The following is a 16679-nucleotide window of genomic DNA, read 5'->3' on the forward strand; positions in this document are numbered from 1 at the left end:
AACCAAAACCAATGGCAGTTTACTAGAATTCATTGTTAGCTGGCAGTGCTGCGTGTCACCTCAGCTACAACTGATAATCATGTGAATCATGCCAGAAGTCTATAACCTAGGGCATAAAAAGGTACTATTTATTCAGTGGCATGTGAAACATATAGATGCTAATAAATTGTCTTGTGGGACTACAGATACCAGGGCGTATTCTACAGACATCTGTGAAGAGAACTCCAGGACACGATTTATTCAGAAGAACTACACTTCTTTCCCACTGTCAGTCTCCATAGTGTATTCTGTCCACAAAATGCCACATCTCTACAGTGTGATAAGCCCATGTACATTATACACCACTACAATAGAGCCATGCACTGTGATAAGCCTGTATACACTATATACCACTAGAAGAAGAGCTATGCCTGCTCCTGCCATGGGGATATGGACATGAGGAAATAACTTGGCACTTCTTCTAGCAGTGCAGGCAGATGCCAGCAGCAGGCACAGTACTCACGTTTAATCTGCCTGGGATTACTCTGTTTTCGCCTGGACATCTCTCTGTGATGGGCTAGGAGGGATCACACTGTCCTCATGCCCACTTCAGCCCTTGGCTTTAGCAGCAGATCACAATGAGCTTCAGGCCAGGCAAATGATCCGCATGGACGGTTCCCACCAGAGGTGGGCTCTTCTCTTGTACTTGCCAGAGGTAACGTCAAGTCCCTCTATTAGTTATTGCAGTGCCATCAGTAACATGAATGAATGTACGGTCAGCAAGCTGTGGTAGCTCTCATGCTTAGAGCATCTCATTCACATGCCCTCGCAATGGCTCGGCTCACAAATATTCTTGTCTTAGTATTGTCATATATGCCTCCAGGTGTGTAATCCGCAGAGTACAGGTTTACTGGACAAAACCACCAAGTAATAGACGTCCAATCCTGCAGACACAGTGACAAGCGAGCAGGGACCTGAGCTACCGGCAGTCCACGGTCCAGCTGAGGGGTACCGGTGCTGGAGAACAGGTGCAGGGCAGATAACGGTGCTGGCAGCAACAGGACACAGGCGGCTCCTTAGGGCCGGGCTCTGCTTCTCCCCGGATAAAATTAGAAAATCAACTCCAGCACTTCAAAAATTGAAAAAAATAAAAAGAATTTTATTATAACATCTTAAAAATGTAAATAATCATTCGGCAATATATCAATACTGATTAGACATCACGTATAAGTTAAAACCGGAACGTTTCGGTCCAAGATAAGACCTTCATCAGTAGGATGTCTGTAACAGATGACAATATTTACAATAAAATCTCTCAAGGTGTCATATACTATACAATATCTCAGAACTAGATCCATCTATATATATATATATATATATATATATATATATATATATATTACAAACACAACTATATACATATATCATAAGGAAAGTCCAATCTGCAGAGAATAAAGTGTCTCCAGAGTATACATATTATAGGAAACAGGCATTGGTATACAACCCCAGAATCTCTGTGGAATAATACATACATATACACCTAATAGTCCCAGTAGTCAAAGTAAGTTGCGAGAGAACAGAAAACCAGAAGAAGCCTAATGTAGAGATATCAAGACAAAATGAGACTAAAGCATAGACTGAAACTCACCAAGGTCTGCACGCAGGATCATTCAGCAGCCGACTGTAGCACACTACAAGCAAGGAGTCTCGGATAGTGCACTGAGACACGCCCACCAGTGTCATATGACGCGCTTGTGCCAGAGATCACATGACACTGGAGCTCTGAGCATGTGCAGTCGTTCATGTTCTGTGTAGATCGCTATTGTAGTGCTCTGGGCTCACTGGTTGGTACCACAAGTCTCAGCATGTCTATACATGATATGAAGCAAAGGGATGCAGCTGGTTATCAGATCAGTACGAGTGGGAAGCTAGTGGCCGAATGTATACTAATCCAGCCCAACGTATAGGACAGATATGATCAATAGCAACTACTTGTCACACTTACTAGATGTTAACAAAGTGGAAATCAACCAGACAATGAACAAATACCATGATAAAGATAGTGATCATCGAAAGTTATATCACACCGTATACACAGAAATAAGGTCTCAAGGTCTGATCTATAATGAGAATGGAATTCAGATTAATATCATTTCTATCCACAGCTATGCAGAACAAAGCCCCATATGCCCAACTAGCAATCCCCTCAGAAAATAAACATATCACATTCACAGTTTATACCACTTGGTGCCAAAGTGCGTAATGTCTGAATCCAATATCATATAATAATAATAATAAATGTTATTTATATAGCGCCAACATATTCCGCAGCGCTGTACAATTTGTAGGGTTCAAATACAGACAGAAAGATGCATTACAAAGAAAGTCATTTCACACAATGGGACTGAGGGCCCTGCTCGCAAGAGCTTACAATCTATGAGGTAGAGGGGGTGACACAAGGGGACATGATCCAACACCTGGAATGTCAACTGTGAAGGGGCAGGTCTTATCCTAGCAAAGTGATCAGGTAGCGGAAGAATGGTCGTCTCACACCTAATATCTGGTTTGTGCTTTGATATGTGGTCACTTTAATAATGCACATGCGTACTACAAAGATTAGTCTTCTCGATACGATGGAATTTTGTCCTTTGATTAATATCGTAAACCGACTTCTAGAAATGGACTTTTACATTTCTCAAGTTGCCCCTCTAGGTCAGTCAAACACCCACTTCCTAGGTCACTTCCTATTGCCGCATGATTATTTACATTTTTTAAGATGCTATAATAAAATTCTTGTTTATTTTTTACATGTTTAGAGTGCCGGAGTTGATTTTCTAATTTGATATATGGAGATTCCAGTACTCCAAGCACCCGACCCTGACAGGTTTATCGATGGTTATATGGGAGTGCACATCCTATTACATTTTTCTACCTGGATAATGCGCCAGGATGGTTACTTTTTCTCAATGGAATGCTGAAATCTATCAAAGCGGCCGCAACATTCCAAATGCGGCGTGGCCACAGCCAGGGAGGCGGTGCCATGAAACCCTTCCACTGTTACACACAGATATGTTACCGCCCAATTCACAACGTTACAACGCACGTTTCTGAGGACAGCAGCCTGTATTCTGAGTTGTCAGTGTTCTTCACACTCTGGACCTAGCAGGGTCACACATACGTGTACAGAGCACTTGTTTGTCACAATGCACTTAGGTTTGTGAAATGTGTGATAACATCTCCTTGTAGATAACATCTTCTCCTGCTGTGTTATTGTATGGGGCTGATTCATTAGACTCTCAGATCAGATGAATCAGCTCATAGAAAACACTGCATGAAAAGATGTTATCTTCACAAGATCATATCACCATCTGCTGCATACACCCAACTCACTTCTCGTTTCTTTCATTATAGGCACGCTATTGTGAAAAGCACAAGCTATCATTCCTTTGTAAATAGCAAACAGCGTCCTATGTGTGACAACAGTTGAACTTATGCATTTGGGAACTAGGAGTCACTAGGGGAAATTTATCAATACAGCCTAGCTATTTTTCTGGAGTAGATGTGTCACCAATGGCACACATTTGGTGCAAGAAAGTGAACGTTCCTCGCTCCGCTCCCAGATCACCAAATGTGAGTGGAGCAGACTGGGAAGAGAACACCTCAGCTTGACATACTTATTATAACTTGTTTCTAGGATGAGTTATACAGTAATTCTACACCAGTTCGCACATCTGCATTCTAGCGCACACATGTGCATATCATTTATTGAGAAGCCAGAACTGGTTTTCTGTCTGATATACTGTTGTCTAATGTATAATGTGTAACGCTAGGTTCACACTTGCGTTCTTCTTTCCGTACTGTGCTTTCCGTCTTCTGCATGCCAGAAGACGGAAAGCACAGACCGGGTCTGGCCGTGAGCGGCGGTGAGCGTTTTATGCTCTCCGCCGCGAAACCGGATTTTTTTATCCGGACACAGAGTACTGCATGTCCGACTCTGTGTCCGGATTATAAAACCCGGTTTCGCGGCGGAGAGCATAAAACGCTCACCGCCACTCACGGCCGGACATCTCTCTCACCCATTCAAATGAATGGGTGAGAGAGACCCCTGCAGGTTTCTGTCTCCTGCCTCTGTTTTAGGCAGGAAACGGAAACCTGCATAACGGAGTTCACAACGCTGATGTGAATGAGCCCTAAGTGTGTCTACTGAGTGTCTGTAGCTAGGCCTGTAATGTGTGATACTGTTTGCTAAATTGTTGTATCTAAGGGTGGTCATATACTGTGCATAGCCGTCAGCAGAATCTTCTCAGTTACCTCAAACATTTGACTGAGGGAGTGTTCACACTTATGCCCCTTTGTCATTTCGCCAGATTTCTGTCCTCAGCCCCGGAGAACCCGGACAGGGGACGGCTTCCCGTCGGTCATTTTTAAAACTCATTCATTTGAATGGATTTTAAAGGCAAACCGCTGGTGTCCGCCTGCAGCCTCTCCGCAGAAAAACTTTTTTTTTTTGGCCAGACAAAACCCCTAAAATATTAAAAAAAAATAGCAATTTCCACCTAGGGCATGGATTCCAGGGGGTAAATCTCACACTAATTAACCCATAGACAAAAGGATACACAAGATACCACCATGATAGAAAAACATTGGTTCAATCTTACCAAGTAGACGTTTTCAGGTGGTGCAGATATTCAGGTACCAAGAAACAATGGCGGCGAGATGAGGTGAGGTGAGATGGCGGCCTCAGGCTGCACTCTGGAGGGGGCAGCAGCTTGATTTTTTTTTACTTTTTTTTTTTCTAAACTAGCGCAGGTTTAGACTTCTGCGTTTCTGCGCAGAGGCGCCATCACGCCTCCTACACTGAGACGCAGATGTCTTATTGCCGAGTGAAGAGGAAGTGGTAGCAGCAGCAAGGTAGTTAAGTAACTTTTTTTTTTTTTTTTTGTTTTATAATAGTCCGATACCTGCTGGAGTATCCCCAGCAGGTGGCAGCCTATTTACCTACCTGCCCTGGCCTACTCATTGCCTCCCCCACTTCCCCTTCTACTATAGGCCACGGAGGGCAGCAGTTAATCCTAGCAGGTTTCAGACCCATATGGTAATGTCCAAGACGTCACGTGGTCTGGGATATTACCATACAGGCCCGAAGCCTATGCTAGTAGTAACAGCCTGTTACTGCTAGCACAGACTTTGGGCCTGTATGGTAATATCCCAGACCACGTGACGTCAGGGACATTACCATACAACCACGAAGCCTGCTAGGATTAACATCAGATCTCGGAGAGGTGAATAACACTGTTTATTATATTCCCTCACCTCCCCTTAGACTCCGATTATTATATTATTACGAGTATAATAATAGTTCATGGATGTGCAACTGTGGGGCACAATAGAGCTTGCAGCGTCCACTGTGGCCCCTGCAACCTCTATTATGCCCCACAGCGGCCCCCATGCAACTTCTATTATGCCCCACAGTCTATTGTGTCACTGTGAGGCATAATATAGGCTGCAGTGGCCATTGTGGGACAGTATATATATACACATACAGTGTTGGCCAAAAGTATTGGCACCCCTGCAGTTCTTCCAGAAAATGATTTCAAGCACAAACTTTTTAGTATTAATATCTTCATTTATTTTGCTTGCAATGAAAAAACACAAAAGAGAATGAAAAAAAAAAAGTAAAATCATTGATCATTTTACACAAAACTCCAAAAATGGGCCGGACAAAAGTATTGACACCCTCTGCCTAATACTTGGGATTACCATGTACATTATTCTTTTCATTTAAGTATGTCTTTTGTAGAATGGGAGGAAATCCACGCAAACACGGGGAGAACATACAAACTCCTTGCAGATGTTGTTCCTGGTGGGATTTGAACCCAGGACTCAAGCGCTGCAAGGCTGCAGTGCTAACCACTGAGCCACCATGTTGCCCCTTTACCAGTGAATAATTCTGTAACAGTACAGTGCATCCAAGCGATTCTGATATTGTTTTTTCGTGACATGTTGTACTTTACTGAAAAGATAAAATTAGACTGATATAACTTGCATAAATTTATTAAAAAAACTCCCAAATGCTGAAAATTTTTCATTTTTTTCCCATTTTTAGCTGCGATATCTCACATATACACAATCATACAGGGCAAAAAAGTTAGTACCGTATTTTCCGGTGTATAAGACGACTAGACATATAAGACGACCCCCAACTTTTCCAGTTAAAATATAGAGTTTGGGATATACTCATCGTATAAGACTACCCCTCTTCTGTGAGGTACCTCTTTTTAATGCATACTTACCCCTTGGCATACTCTTTAATGCCTTTTTATTTGCTTTCCAGTCCCAAATAGAGATGAGCGAATAGTATTCGAAACTATAGTTTCAAATACCTCGCTCCCATAGGAATGAATGGAAGTGGCCGAACACCAAGGGGTTAAGTTAAGGGGTTAACTATAGTTTCTAATACTATTTGCTCATCTCTAGTCTCGAACCATCTTTTAAGTAAAGGAGAGTTCACACTACCGCCGCTGTCCACCCTGGGATTTCCATCCTAAAGCCTGTCCGCGGTCTGCTTTACAACCCATTCATTTGAATGGATTATAAAGCAAACCGTCCATATGCGGCCTCTCCGCCTGGATAACCGTTTTTGTTTTGCACGGACAATCTGGCGGGGCCAGATTTGCTGTAGATATACCATTTTGGGGAATGTCTATTACTTAGATCACCTTTTATTTATTAAATCAGAGGAGAAACAGTTAAAGAAACAGGGGGTTTGGCACTTTTGATTTTGACATTCACCGTACAGGAAAAATTTTATAAGTAGTCCGGGCATTTTCGGACATAGGGGAAACTAATATGTATATGTTTCACAGTAGTTTTCTGCTTTTATATGTATTCTAGGGAAAGGAGGTGATTTAGAACTTTTATTTATTTTTTTATATATTTTTTTAACTATTTTTATTAGCCTCCACCTAGGGGGCTTGAACCTGCATCATTTGATTGCAAGTCCCCATAGATGGCAATACAAGTGTATTGCAATGGTTTGCATTTTTGGAGGGGGGGTTAAGTTTTAATGCCCACAATTAGAATGCATTCTGATTGTGGGCATTAGCTTCAATACCAATTCAATCGAATGCCGTTGGCTCATCTCTAGTAGGGAGCGCCAATTGGATTTCAAAACACAAATTTTGCTTGCAGATATTTTAGGCCCATTGCACATTCAAACAAGATTTCAGTTACCAAAGCAAGTGAAAACCCCCATAAATTACACAATTTTATAAACTAGACCCCTTAAGGTATTTATTGAGGGGTAAAGTGAGTATTTTGACCCCATAGGTTTTGAAAAAATTTGCGTCAAACAAAACATTTTCATATTTTTTATTTATATATTTATTTTTTTTAATTAGTAGTTAAGTAGTTTTTTTGCTCATAACACATGAAAATGAATAAAAACACCCCAAAATAGATGACCCTATTTCTCCCATGTTCAAAAATGTACACTTTGTGGCCTTAATCCTATGTACGGACGCACGGCAGGGCCCAAAAAGAAGGGAGCACCAACTAGATTTTAAGACAAATTTTGCTTCAAAATGTTTCAGGCCCATTGCACATTCAAACAAGATTTGAGTTACCAAAACAATTGAAAACCCCCCAAAATGACACTATTTTATAAACTAGACCCCTTAAGGTATTCATTGAGGGGTATAGTGAGCATTTTGACCCTATAGCCGTTTCACAGATTTTACTAACTTTGGGATGTGTAGGTTAAAATTTACTAAAATGTCCCTTTATCCCCAAAGTTTTCATTTTCACAAGGGGTTAAAGGAGAAAAAGCCCCCCACAGTTTGTTAAACAATTGCTCATGAACATGGCAATACCCCATATGTGGTCATAATCTGCTGTATGGGAACATGGCAGGGCTCAGAATGGAAAGAGTGCTATTTGGGTTTTGGAGAGCAGATTTTGCTGGAATAGTTTTCAGGTGCCATGTCGCATTTGCAGAGCCCCAAAAGTATCAATACAATGCAAACCCCTCAAAAGTTACCACATTTTAAAAACTACACACATCAAGGAATGTATCAAGGGGTATTATCATTTTGAGCCTAAAAATGCTTCCCAAAAATTAATGTGCAAAATGAAAATTGAAATTTTTAAAGAAATATGCCATTTCGGTGCCCAATATGTTACACCCAATTTCTGTTGTCAGAGACCTGCACTCCTAAAACTATTAGGGGGCCATCCCAAGGGTCAAAAAATTATATATGTGGGTGTAAACTGCTGCTTGGGCACACAGCAGGGCTCAGAAGGGAAGGAACACTGCGCTTTTTAGCTATTGGGGTACAGATTTAGAGGGACTTTCTGGACGCCATGTTGTTTTTGCAGAGCCCTGGAGTTGACAGTAAACTGGAATTCCCCAAGAACTGATCCCATTTTGTAGGGGTTATTTTAGGGTCTCTGCAAATGTGACGTGGTGTCCAAACACCAACAATCTAAATCTGCACACCAAAAGCACATATTGCTCCTTCACATCTGCGCCCTTCTGTGTACCCAAACGGCAGTGTATGCCCACATGTATGACACTGGTGTACCCCAGATAACGTACTTAATGCCATATGTTGATAGAAATGGCTGTTTGGGCACAGCCAGACACAGAAGGGAAGGAGCGCTATTTTGGTTTTTGGAGCACAGTTTGGTGTTTGGACGTCATGCCACTTTTGCAAAGCCTCTGAATTGCCAATAAAGTGGAATCCGCAGACATGTCACCCCATTTTGGACACAAACCCACTGATGGGATTTATCAAGTGGCGTAGCGAGCATTTTTAACCCTTGAGTGTTGCATTTATTTAGTTTCCAGAAATGAATGCGCAGCTGATAATGAGAAGTTAAAAATGAAAATTTTCCAGAGATTCGCCATTTCAGTGCCCGATATGTTGTGCCAAACTTATGTCAGCAGAGACACACTTCAAAAGCTGGTAAGCGGGTACCCTGGAAGAACAGCTTTTAGAGAGTTCATCTCTGATTCAAGTCGGGCACAACATATTACACACTGAAATGACGTATTCCTGGAAAAATTGTCGTTTTCACCTTTCACAATCAGCTTCGTATTTATTTATGGACTAGAGGGAGGACCCGGCTTCGCACGGGTATATTACATTTTATGTTTGTGTAGTGGCCCCATAAGAATTGTCCAATTTTGCACTGGTGTATTTTGTATGTGGTTTGTGTGTATGTCCATAAGCGTCATGTGATTATGTGTATCTCATTTTGAATATCAGTGAAAAACCTGTGATCAGTTGTTATGGATACCTGGAGTAAAGCTGTATCTAATCCTTCCCCGTATAGTACTGTGTTTAGATGCAAGTATCCAATCCTTGTTGGTGTGGTACTTTGTGCAGATGCACATATCTAATCCTCACTGTGTGGTATTGTGTGAAGAGGCGCGTATCTAATGACTCTGGTGTGTGGTACTGTGTGCAGATGCGCGTATCTAATACTCTGGCGTGTGGTACTGTCTGCAGATGCGCGTATCTAATCCTCCGCCATGTGGAACTGTGTGCTGAGACGCGTATCTAATTCTCTGGCATGTGGTACTGTGTTCAGATGCACGTATCTAATCCTCCCCTGTGTGGTATTGTGTGAAGAGGCGCGTATCTAATCCTACGGCGTTTGGAACTGTGTGTAGACGCGCGTATCTAATCCTACAGCATGTGGTACTGTATGCAGACGTGTGTATCTAATCCTATGGTATGTACAACTGTGTGAAGATGCGTGTATTTATTCCTCTGGCGTGTGGATCTGTAAGCAGATGCACGTATCTAATCCTACGGCATGGGGTACTGTGTGCAGACCTGTTTATCTAATCCTCTGGTGTGTTGAACTGTGTGCAGATGCACATATCCAATCCTCTGGCATGTGGTATTGTGTGCAGACGCATGTATCCAATCCCCCGGCGTATGGTACTGTGTGCAGATGCGCGTATCTAATCCTCCGGCGTGTGAAACTGTGTGCAGATGCACGTATCTAATCCTCCCCTGTGTGGTATTGTGTGAAGAGGCGCGTATCTAATCCTACGGCATGTGGAACTGTGTGTAGACGCACATATCTAATCCTACGGCATGTGGTACTGTGTGCAGACATGCGTATCTAATCCTACGGCATGTGGTACTGTGTGTAGACGCGCGTATCTAATCCTACAGCATGTGGTACTGTGTGCAGACGCGTGTATCTAATCCTATGGCATGTACAACTGTGTGAAGACACGTGTATCTAATCCTCCCCTGTGTGGTATTGTGTGAAGAGGCGCGTATCTAATCCTACGACATGTGGAACTGTGTGTAGACGCGCGTATCCAATTCCCCGGCATGTGGCACTGTGTGCAGACACGCGTATCTAATCCTACGGCATGTGGTACTGTGTGTAGACGCGCGTATCTAATCCTCCCCTGTGTGATAATGTGTGCAGACGCGTGTATCTAATACTCCCCCGTGTGATACTGTGTGCTGAGACGCGTATCTAATTCTCTGGCTTGTAGTACTGTGTGCAGAGGCATGTATCTAATCCTCCAAAGTGTGATACTGTGTGCACACACACATATCTAATCCTCCCCTGTGTCGTATTGTGTGAAGAGGCGCGTATCTAATCCTTCGGCGTGTGGAACTATGTGTAGAGGCGCGTATCTAATCCTACTGCATGTGGTACTCTGTGCAGACGTGTGTATCTAATCCTATGGCATGTACAACTGTGTGCAGACGTGCGTATCTAATCCTCTGGAGTGTGGAACTGTGTGTAGACGCGCGTATCTAATCCTATGGCATGTGGTACTGTGTGCAGACGCGTGTATCTAATCCTATGGCATGTACAACTGTGTGCAGACGTGCGTATCTAATCCTCTGGAGTGTGGAACTGTGTGTAGATGCGTGTATCTAATCCTACGGCATGTGGTACTCTGTGCAGACGTGTGTATCTAATCCTATGGCATGTACAACTGTGTGCAGACGTGCGTATCTAATCCTCTGGAGTGTGGAACTGTGTGTAGACGCGCGTATCTAATCCTATGGCATGTGGTACTGTGTGCAGACATGCGTATCTAATCCTACGGCATGTGGTACTGTGTGCAGATGCGTGTATCTAATCCTATGGCGTGTACAACTGTGTGCAGACGCGCGTATCTAATCCTCTGGAGTGTGGAACTATGTGTAGACGCGTGTATCTAATCCTACGACATGTGGTACTCTGTGCAGACGCGTGTATCTAATCCTATGGCGTGTACAAATGTGTGCAGACACGCGTATCTAATCCTCTGGAGTGTGGAACTGTGTGTAGACGCCTGTATCTAATACTTCGGCATGTGGAACCGTGTGCAGACACACGTTTCAAATCCTTCAGTGTGTGGAACTGTGTGCAGAAGTGCGTATTTAATCCTCTGGTGTTTGGGACTGTGTGCAGACCCGTGTATCTAATCCTGTGGCGTGTGATACTGTGTGCTGATCTGTGTATCTAATCCTCTGATGCGTGTATCTCAGTTTGGATATCAGTGTTGTATTGTGCATGTGGAGTGACCGTGTGTATTGCAGTTGGAATATGAGTGAAAGTCTTGCAGTTTTGTATTGGCTAAGGGGGGGGCACTGTGTTTGGAATGCTGTATCTCAGCAACGGTACGTCCGAGCAAGTTGGAGTCTCGTCTTAAACCTTCCCGGATATCTGAAGTATCTCTGTACCAAATTTGGTGAAGATCGGTCCAGTCGTTTGGTTCGCATTAGAGAACAGACAGACAGACAGACAGACAGAAATTCATTTTTATAATAAAGGGAGAGGGAGATAATAAGTTATAGCAACACTTGGGGGTTAAAAATGCTCTTTGTACCCCTGGATAAATCCTTCAGGGGTGTAGGTTCCAAAATAAGGACACATATCATTGGATTCCACTTTACTGGTGTTTCAGCTCTGCAAAAGTGTCATGGCATCCAAAAACCAAACCGTCTGTGCTCCAATAATTAATTTTTTGCAGCGTTCAGTCAGCATTAGAAATGCCATGGCTTCTCTTTCCGGCTGGTCATTACAATTCCGGCAATAACATATTTATATTGTTTTAATTATATTTTACTACATTTTTGAATAAAACGTAATTATATATATTAATATAGTAGTCTGACACCTTTAACTTTTGTTTTTTTGTTTTTTTTTTTACTGTTTAGTTGACATAGATGTGTCCAGTCTCTTTATTTGCAGAGCAAGTTTTTATTTATACCAATTTTTGGTATGTATGACTTTTTGATCACTTTTTATTGCTATTTTTTGGTGGGAAGCAAGGTGACCAAAATACATTATTAAATAGCCAGCGGAAATGCTACGATTTCAAAAACCATTGTGTTTTTGTAAATTACAGCATGTCAATTTTACAGCTTAATAACAGTTTATTAGCTGGAACAATAAGCAAAACAGCAGCTTGACAATGTCGAAACCCCAGCCTTGGTTACAGGAGGTTGCCCAGGGATATTCAGGCTCTTGAATGTAACCCTCCACTACTCCTCGTCTCATGCCACTCCAAGCCTGGGATGTTGAGGCAAGTAGTAGAACAGGGAGCTCTGACAGGGATCTGGTTATCTGGATACTAGGCCCGAATAGGTTCCTCCTGTCAGAGTCCTCTGTAGTTCCTCCTGGCACAGCAGACAAAAGTCCAGGCAAGCGTCCCCTTGTTGCAGGGCTGTCTCTGGAAGAGCCTGGGGCAGTAAAAGATGCTCCTTGGAGCTGTAATGACCGACCATTGGCACAAAATCCAGCTGTGGTGCAGGTAAGCTCTGGACACTTCCAAGGCTAACTCTAAACTGACCCTCTAGAGCAGTCTTTCTCAAAGTGGGTGATAATGCCCCCTTGTGGGCGCTGGAGGCCTATAGGGGGGCAGTAAAGGGCACAGAGAAGATTGGGGGGCGTTGAAGCGGTTTAGGGGGGCGATGGCTAATTTAAAGGGGTGGTATCATAACAATGATTCTATCTATACTGCTTGTTAATGTGGATTTAAGACTTTTCCTAAATACACTGCTTCAGCAAAACTGCTTTGTTTGTCCACTATCTTACTTTATTCACTTCATTATGGACACTAGCACCTGGCCCCCTGCTCATTGCTGAGGGAGCCACATGACATAGCTCCCTGCTGTGTGGGGGGAGAGAGGGGGGGGGGGGGCTAAGTGTACGGAGCCAGCCTGTGTCTGCACCACACATACACATCACATACATATCACCTAGCTCCCTGCTGTGAGATAGAGGGGTGGGGGTGGAGTAAGTGCTGCTTTCTTATATAAAGCAGTCTAAATCCTACTGGGATAAAGGACCTGGTCTCTCTGTTCACTAGGATAAAGCTTTATTATATAGAGCAGGCTGCTAGTGGGCAGAGGAGCCAGGTCCTTTAGGAAACTCCGTACAAGGTAAATCCAAGTCTACAGGACCTTTTGATGACATCATTTCCTAATATTACAAAATGGTGTTTTACATTACCCTCATCAGAAAGTCTTATTTTCACATGACACACATAATTTAATTATTAACATAATGACTGCGATTGTGATTCTTAAGATGTAGTAAAGTAAAAAAAATTGGGGGGGGGGGGAGAATTAATTAGAAAATAATTAATTCTCGAAGTGGGCGGTAGACAAAATAAGTTTGAGAACCTCTGCTCTAGAGTCTAGACCAAGGGTCACCATGGAGACAGGTCTCCTACAACCCCACCCAGTGGCCTGTGATAGCCCAGGGCTGTACCAAGGCAAGGATTTAAACAATGCAGGGGGAAACAAAAGGATAGCGGTACATAATGACACACAACATAAAGGACAGGACATACCAACATAGCCCAGAAACACAATAAACACATAAATAGCAGATCCCCCTGAGAGGCTGGCTGCCTTTGATGCAGTGCTCCAAGCTGGGAGCAAACTTTTTCTTTCCTTTTCACTCTTTTTCTCTATATCTTCAAGAATCCGGTAACCAAGCAATCTAGCACTATGAATTTAGCAACTATAAATCGAATGGAAGACCCTGTGGAGTTTTTTGTTCCTTTTGTTTCCATTGTAAAGCATGGACTCAAGACCTGGTTCAGCTGGTTTCCACATGTGCCTGTTACCATCCCCCCAGCTAGGACAGCATGGCTCAACATGCGGCATGGAAGAGAAACCTACATGGAAATGCGGACTTCTTCATTCAAGGAGATGATTTCTGGCGTCAATTGCTGATGTGTGAAGATGCTACAGCTGACTGGTATTTCTTTCTATTACTGTGGACACGTGGGACACTGTTACAACCTGGGAACCTACCATCACCCACCTACCCCAGGAGTTATGGAAGCTTGGCAAGAGAGCAGCACCCTGTATACCTGGATGGTTTCTGACTTCCTTGGGGCAGTAGAACACTGTGGTAAGGAGGAGGAGGAGGAGGGCTTGTGATGAAGGACATTTGGGGCATTTTTTGTGGTTAAAAGGACAATAGTGCTGATGCAAGATACCGAACTATCAGCTGTGAGCAGGAGATCTCACCACCTACCAAAGGAACTGCCACATGTTATCATGATAGCTGACTATGTCCCCCACCTCTGCAAAAATTTCTGCTTGTTATATCCACATGCTGTGACCCCCCCTCCTCGTGTCCTACAACCAAGTCGGCTGTATTATTATTATTATTATTATAACTATTATTATTAACACCAATCTGCACAGAGAACTAAATGATCCTGCAGTGTGTCTGTGTTTCTTTCTTTTTTAGTTGCTATGATTCCTAGGATTTCTCTATCTGCCATGAGCTTCTATGTGTTTTCTCTCTTGTTATATACTACTGTACCATCTATGAAACTGTATCACTGAAATTTCCCCATTGTGGGACTATTAAAGGAATATCTTATCTTATCTTATCTTATAGAATGGTTCCTCTGAATTTCATAACTCAGGCTTAACTAGGGCTACTATATAGCTCTGCTCCTTTTCTGGAGAAGTTAGCAAGATAAGAAATTCATTTGAATGTGTACAATGTAATATGTCATTTGCTTTACAGCATACGTTACAATTGAAATCCTTGAGGCGTGATCTCATATTTGTCACCAGTCCCCTTCTCACTAGACAGTCCATTGGAAAGAACTGTATTTTATGAAAATGTTGCCATAATATGTTATTGAATGGAGATGGACTCCAGTAAAATCTGTGCAACAGAATTGTGTACCAATGAGAGTTAAACTACTATACAAGATTGTAATATGCTGCTGATTATATGCCCAAACAGTAATATTGCTTTTGCTGCGTACTGACCAATCAGAGCTCTGCTAAGAACAATATGTTGCCCACAGTGACCAATCAGAGCTCAGCTACAAAGATCATCCACTGTTAGCTCATGATGTGATGTCATAATGCCACACAGCTTGTATTCTACACACACACAGTGCACCTGCTGCAGTCTTGTCCTGTTGGCACAGAGATTTGCCCCATTCAGCAGCTGCTTCTGTGATCCATCCAAATTTATCTCAAGAGTAACTGAGATATCACAAGATATACTTAGGTAAGCAAGGTAAGTAAACTTAGGGCCCCTTCACACTACTGATACGCTGCCTGATTCTGAATGTTAAAACACGGTCAGAATCAGTGCGTATAAAGCAGATCCCATTCATTTCAATGGGGAGCCGGCATACGAGCGCTCCTCATTGAAATGAATGGGCTGCTTTTTACTCTACGAGCGCTCCCATTGAAGTGAATGGGAAGCGCTCACGTGTACGGCTCGCTGTGTGAAGGGGCCCGGCGCTCGGGCTCATTCCGAGCCGTACACGTCAGCGCCTCCCATTCACTTCAATGGGAGCGCTCGTAGAGTAAAAAGCAGCCCATTCATTTCAATGGGGAGCGCTCGTATGCCGACTCCCATTGAAATGAATGGGATCTGCTTTATAAGCGCTGATTCTGACCGTGTTTTAACGTTCAGAATCAGACAGCGTATCAGTAGTGTGAAGGGGCCCTAAATATGAAATAGTGATGTAGCTAAGTGGGGCCGGCAGTTCATTTTATCAGACTAGTAACTGCCAGGTAGGCAGTAGGGGCAAAAGGAACAGTGCCTTGTGTAAAATATTTAAATAAAGAAAAAAGTTTTTGGAGCTCACCATGTATGTAATGGAACTCTTCGGGGTGCACGAGACTTCTCCCTCGGACTCTGAGGGCTTATGTTGAGGGCTTATGTTGAGGGCTTCAACATAAGCAGGAAGGAATAGAAAAAAGCTCCGCAACTCTCTGAGGTTTTCTTTTCATTAAAAAATTAGTTTTTATTCCATATTATAATAAAAAAGAGGACATACAAAAGAAAAGAAAAACAAGAAATAAAAAAACGCCAACGCGTTTCAGAACCTACTGTTCCTTAGTCATGGCATTTACATAAGAGTATCGAAGCAGAACAGGGTTCATTTGGGGTGGTTACGTTGTCGGTAATAGCAACAATTGTACTACACATTGCAGCACTCATTGACATTATACTGCTTCTCATTGCAGGTTTGCAATAGATCATACCTGTGTGTTCAACGTAGAACATTACAAGCCTTTTGCTTATTCGCTGTTCTCTTCAAAGTATAAAATTACAGGCCATTTTGGAGTACAGTAGTGGCAAAAAACCCATAATTATTTTCCAACAATCGCTGCAGTTATCTGTTATAACGCCTTTTTAAAGGCGTTTATTACCGGGGAAACAAGGGGCTT

General features: G+C 42.8%; 1 protein-coding gene across 1 annotated transcript in view; it reads right to left on the bottom strand.

Annotated features, from left to right (window-relative positions):
* ZFPM1 (zinc finger protein, FOG family member 1) overlaps positions 1 to 1655 on the bottom strand; it is a 91828-nt gene extending 90173 nt beyond the window's left edge. Inside the window, exons 1-2 of the mRNA XM_075282153.1 lie at positions 1628 to 1655; positions 503 to 1108 (exon numbers count right to left, since the gene is read on the bottom strand). Of these exons, the coding sequence (XP_075138254.1) occupies positions 503 to 542 (40 nt within the window). The 5' untranslated portion in view covers positions 543 to 1108; positions 1628 to 1655. The remainder of the gene's footprint in view (positions 1 to 502; positions 1109 to 1627) is intronic.
* Between the last annotated feature and the right edge of the window lie 15024 nt (positions 1656 to 16679).

The sequence above is a fragment of the Leptodactylus fuscus genome, chromosome 7 (assembly GCF_031893055.1).
Source record: "Leptodactylus fuscus isolate aLepFus1 chromosome 7, aLepFus1.hap2, whole genome shotgun sequence".
Taxonomy (NCBI): Eukaryota; Metazoa; Chordata; class Amphibia; order Anura; family Leptodactylidae; genus Leptodactylus; species Leptodactylus fuscus.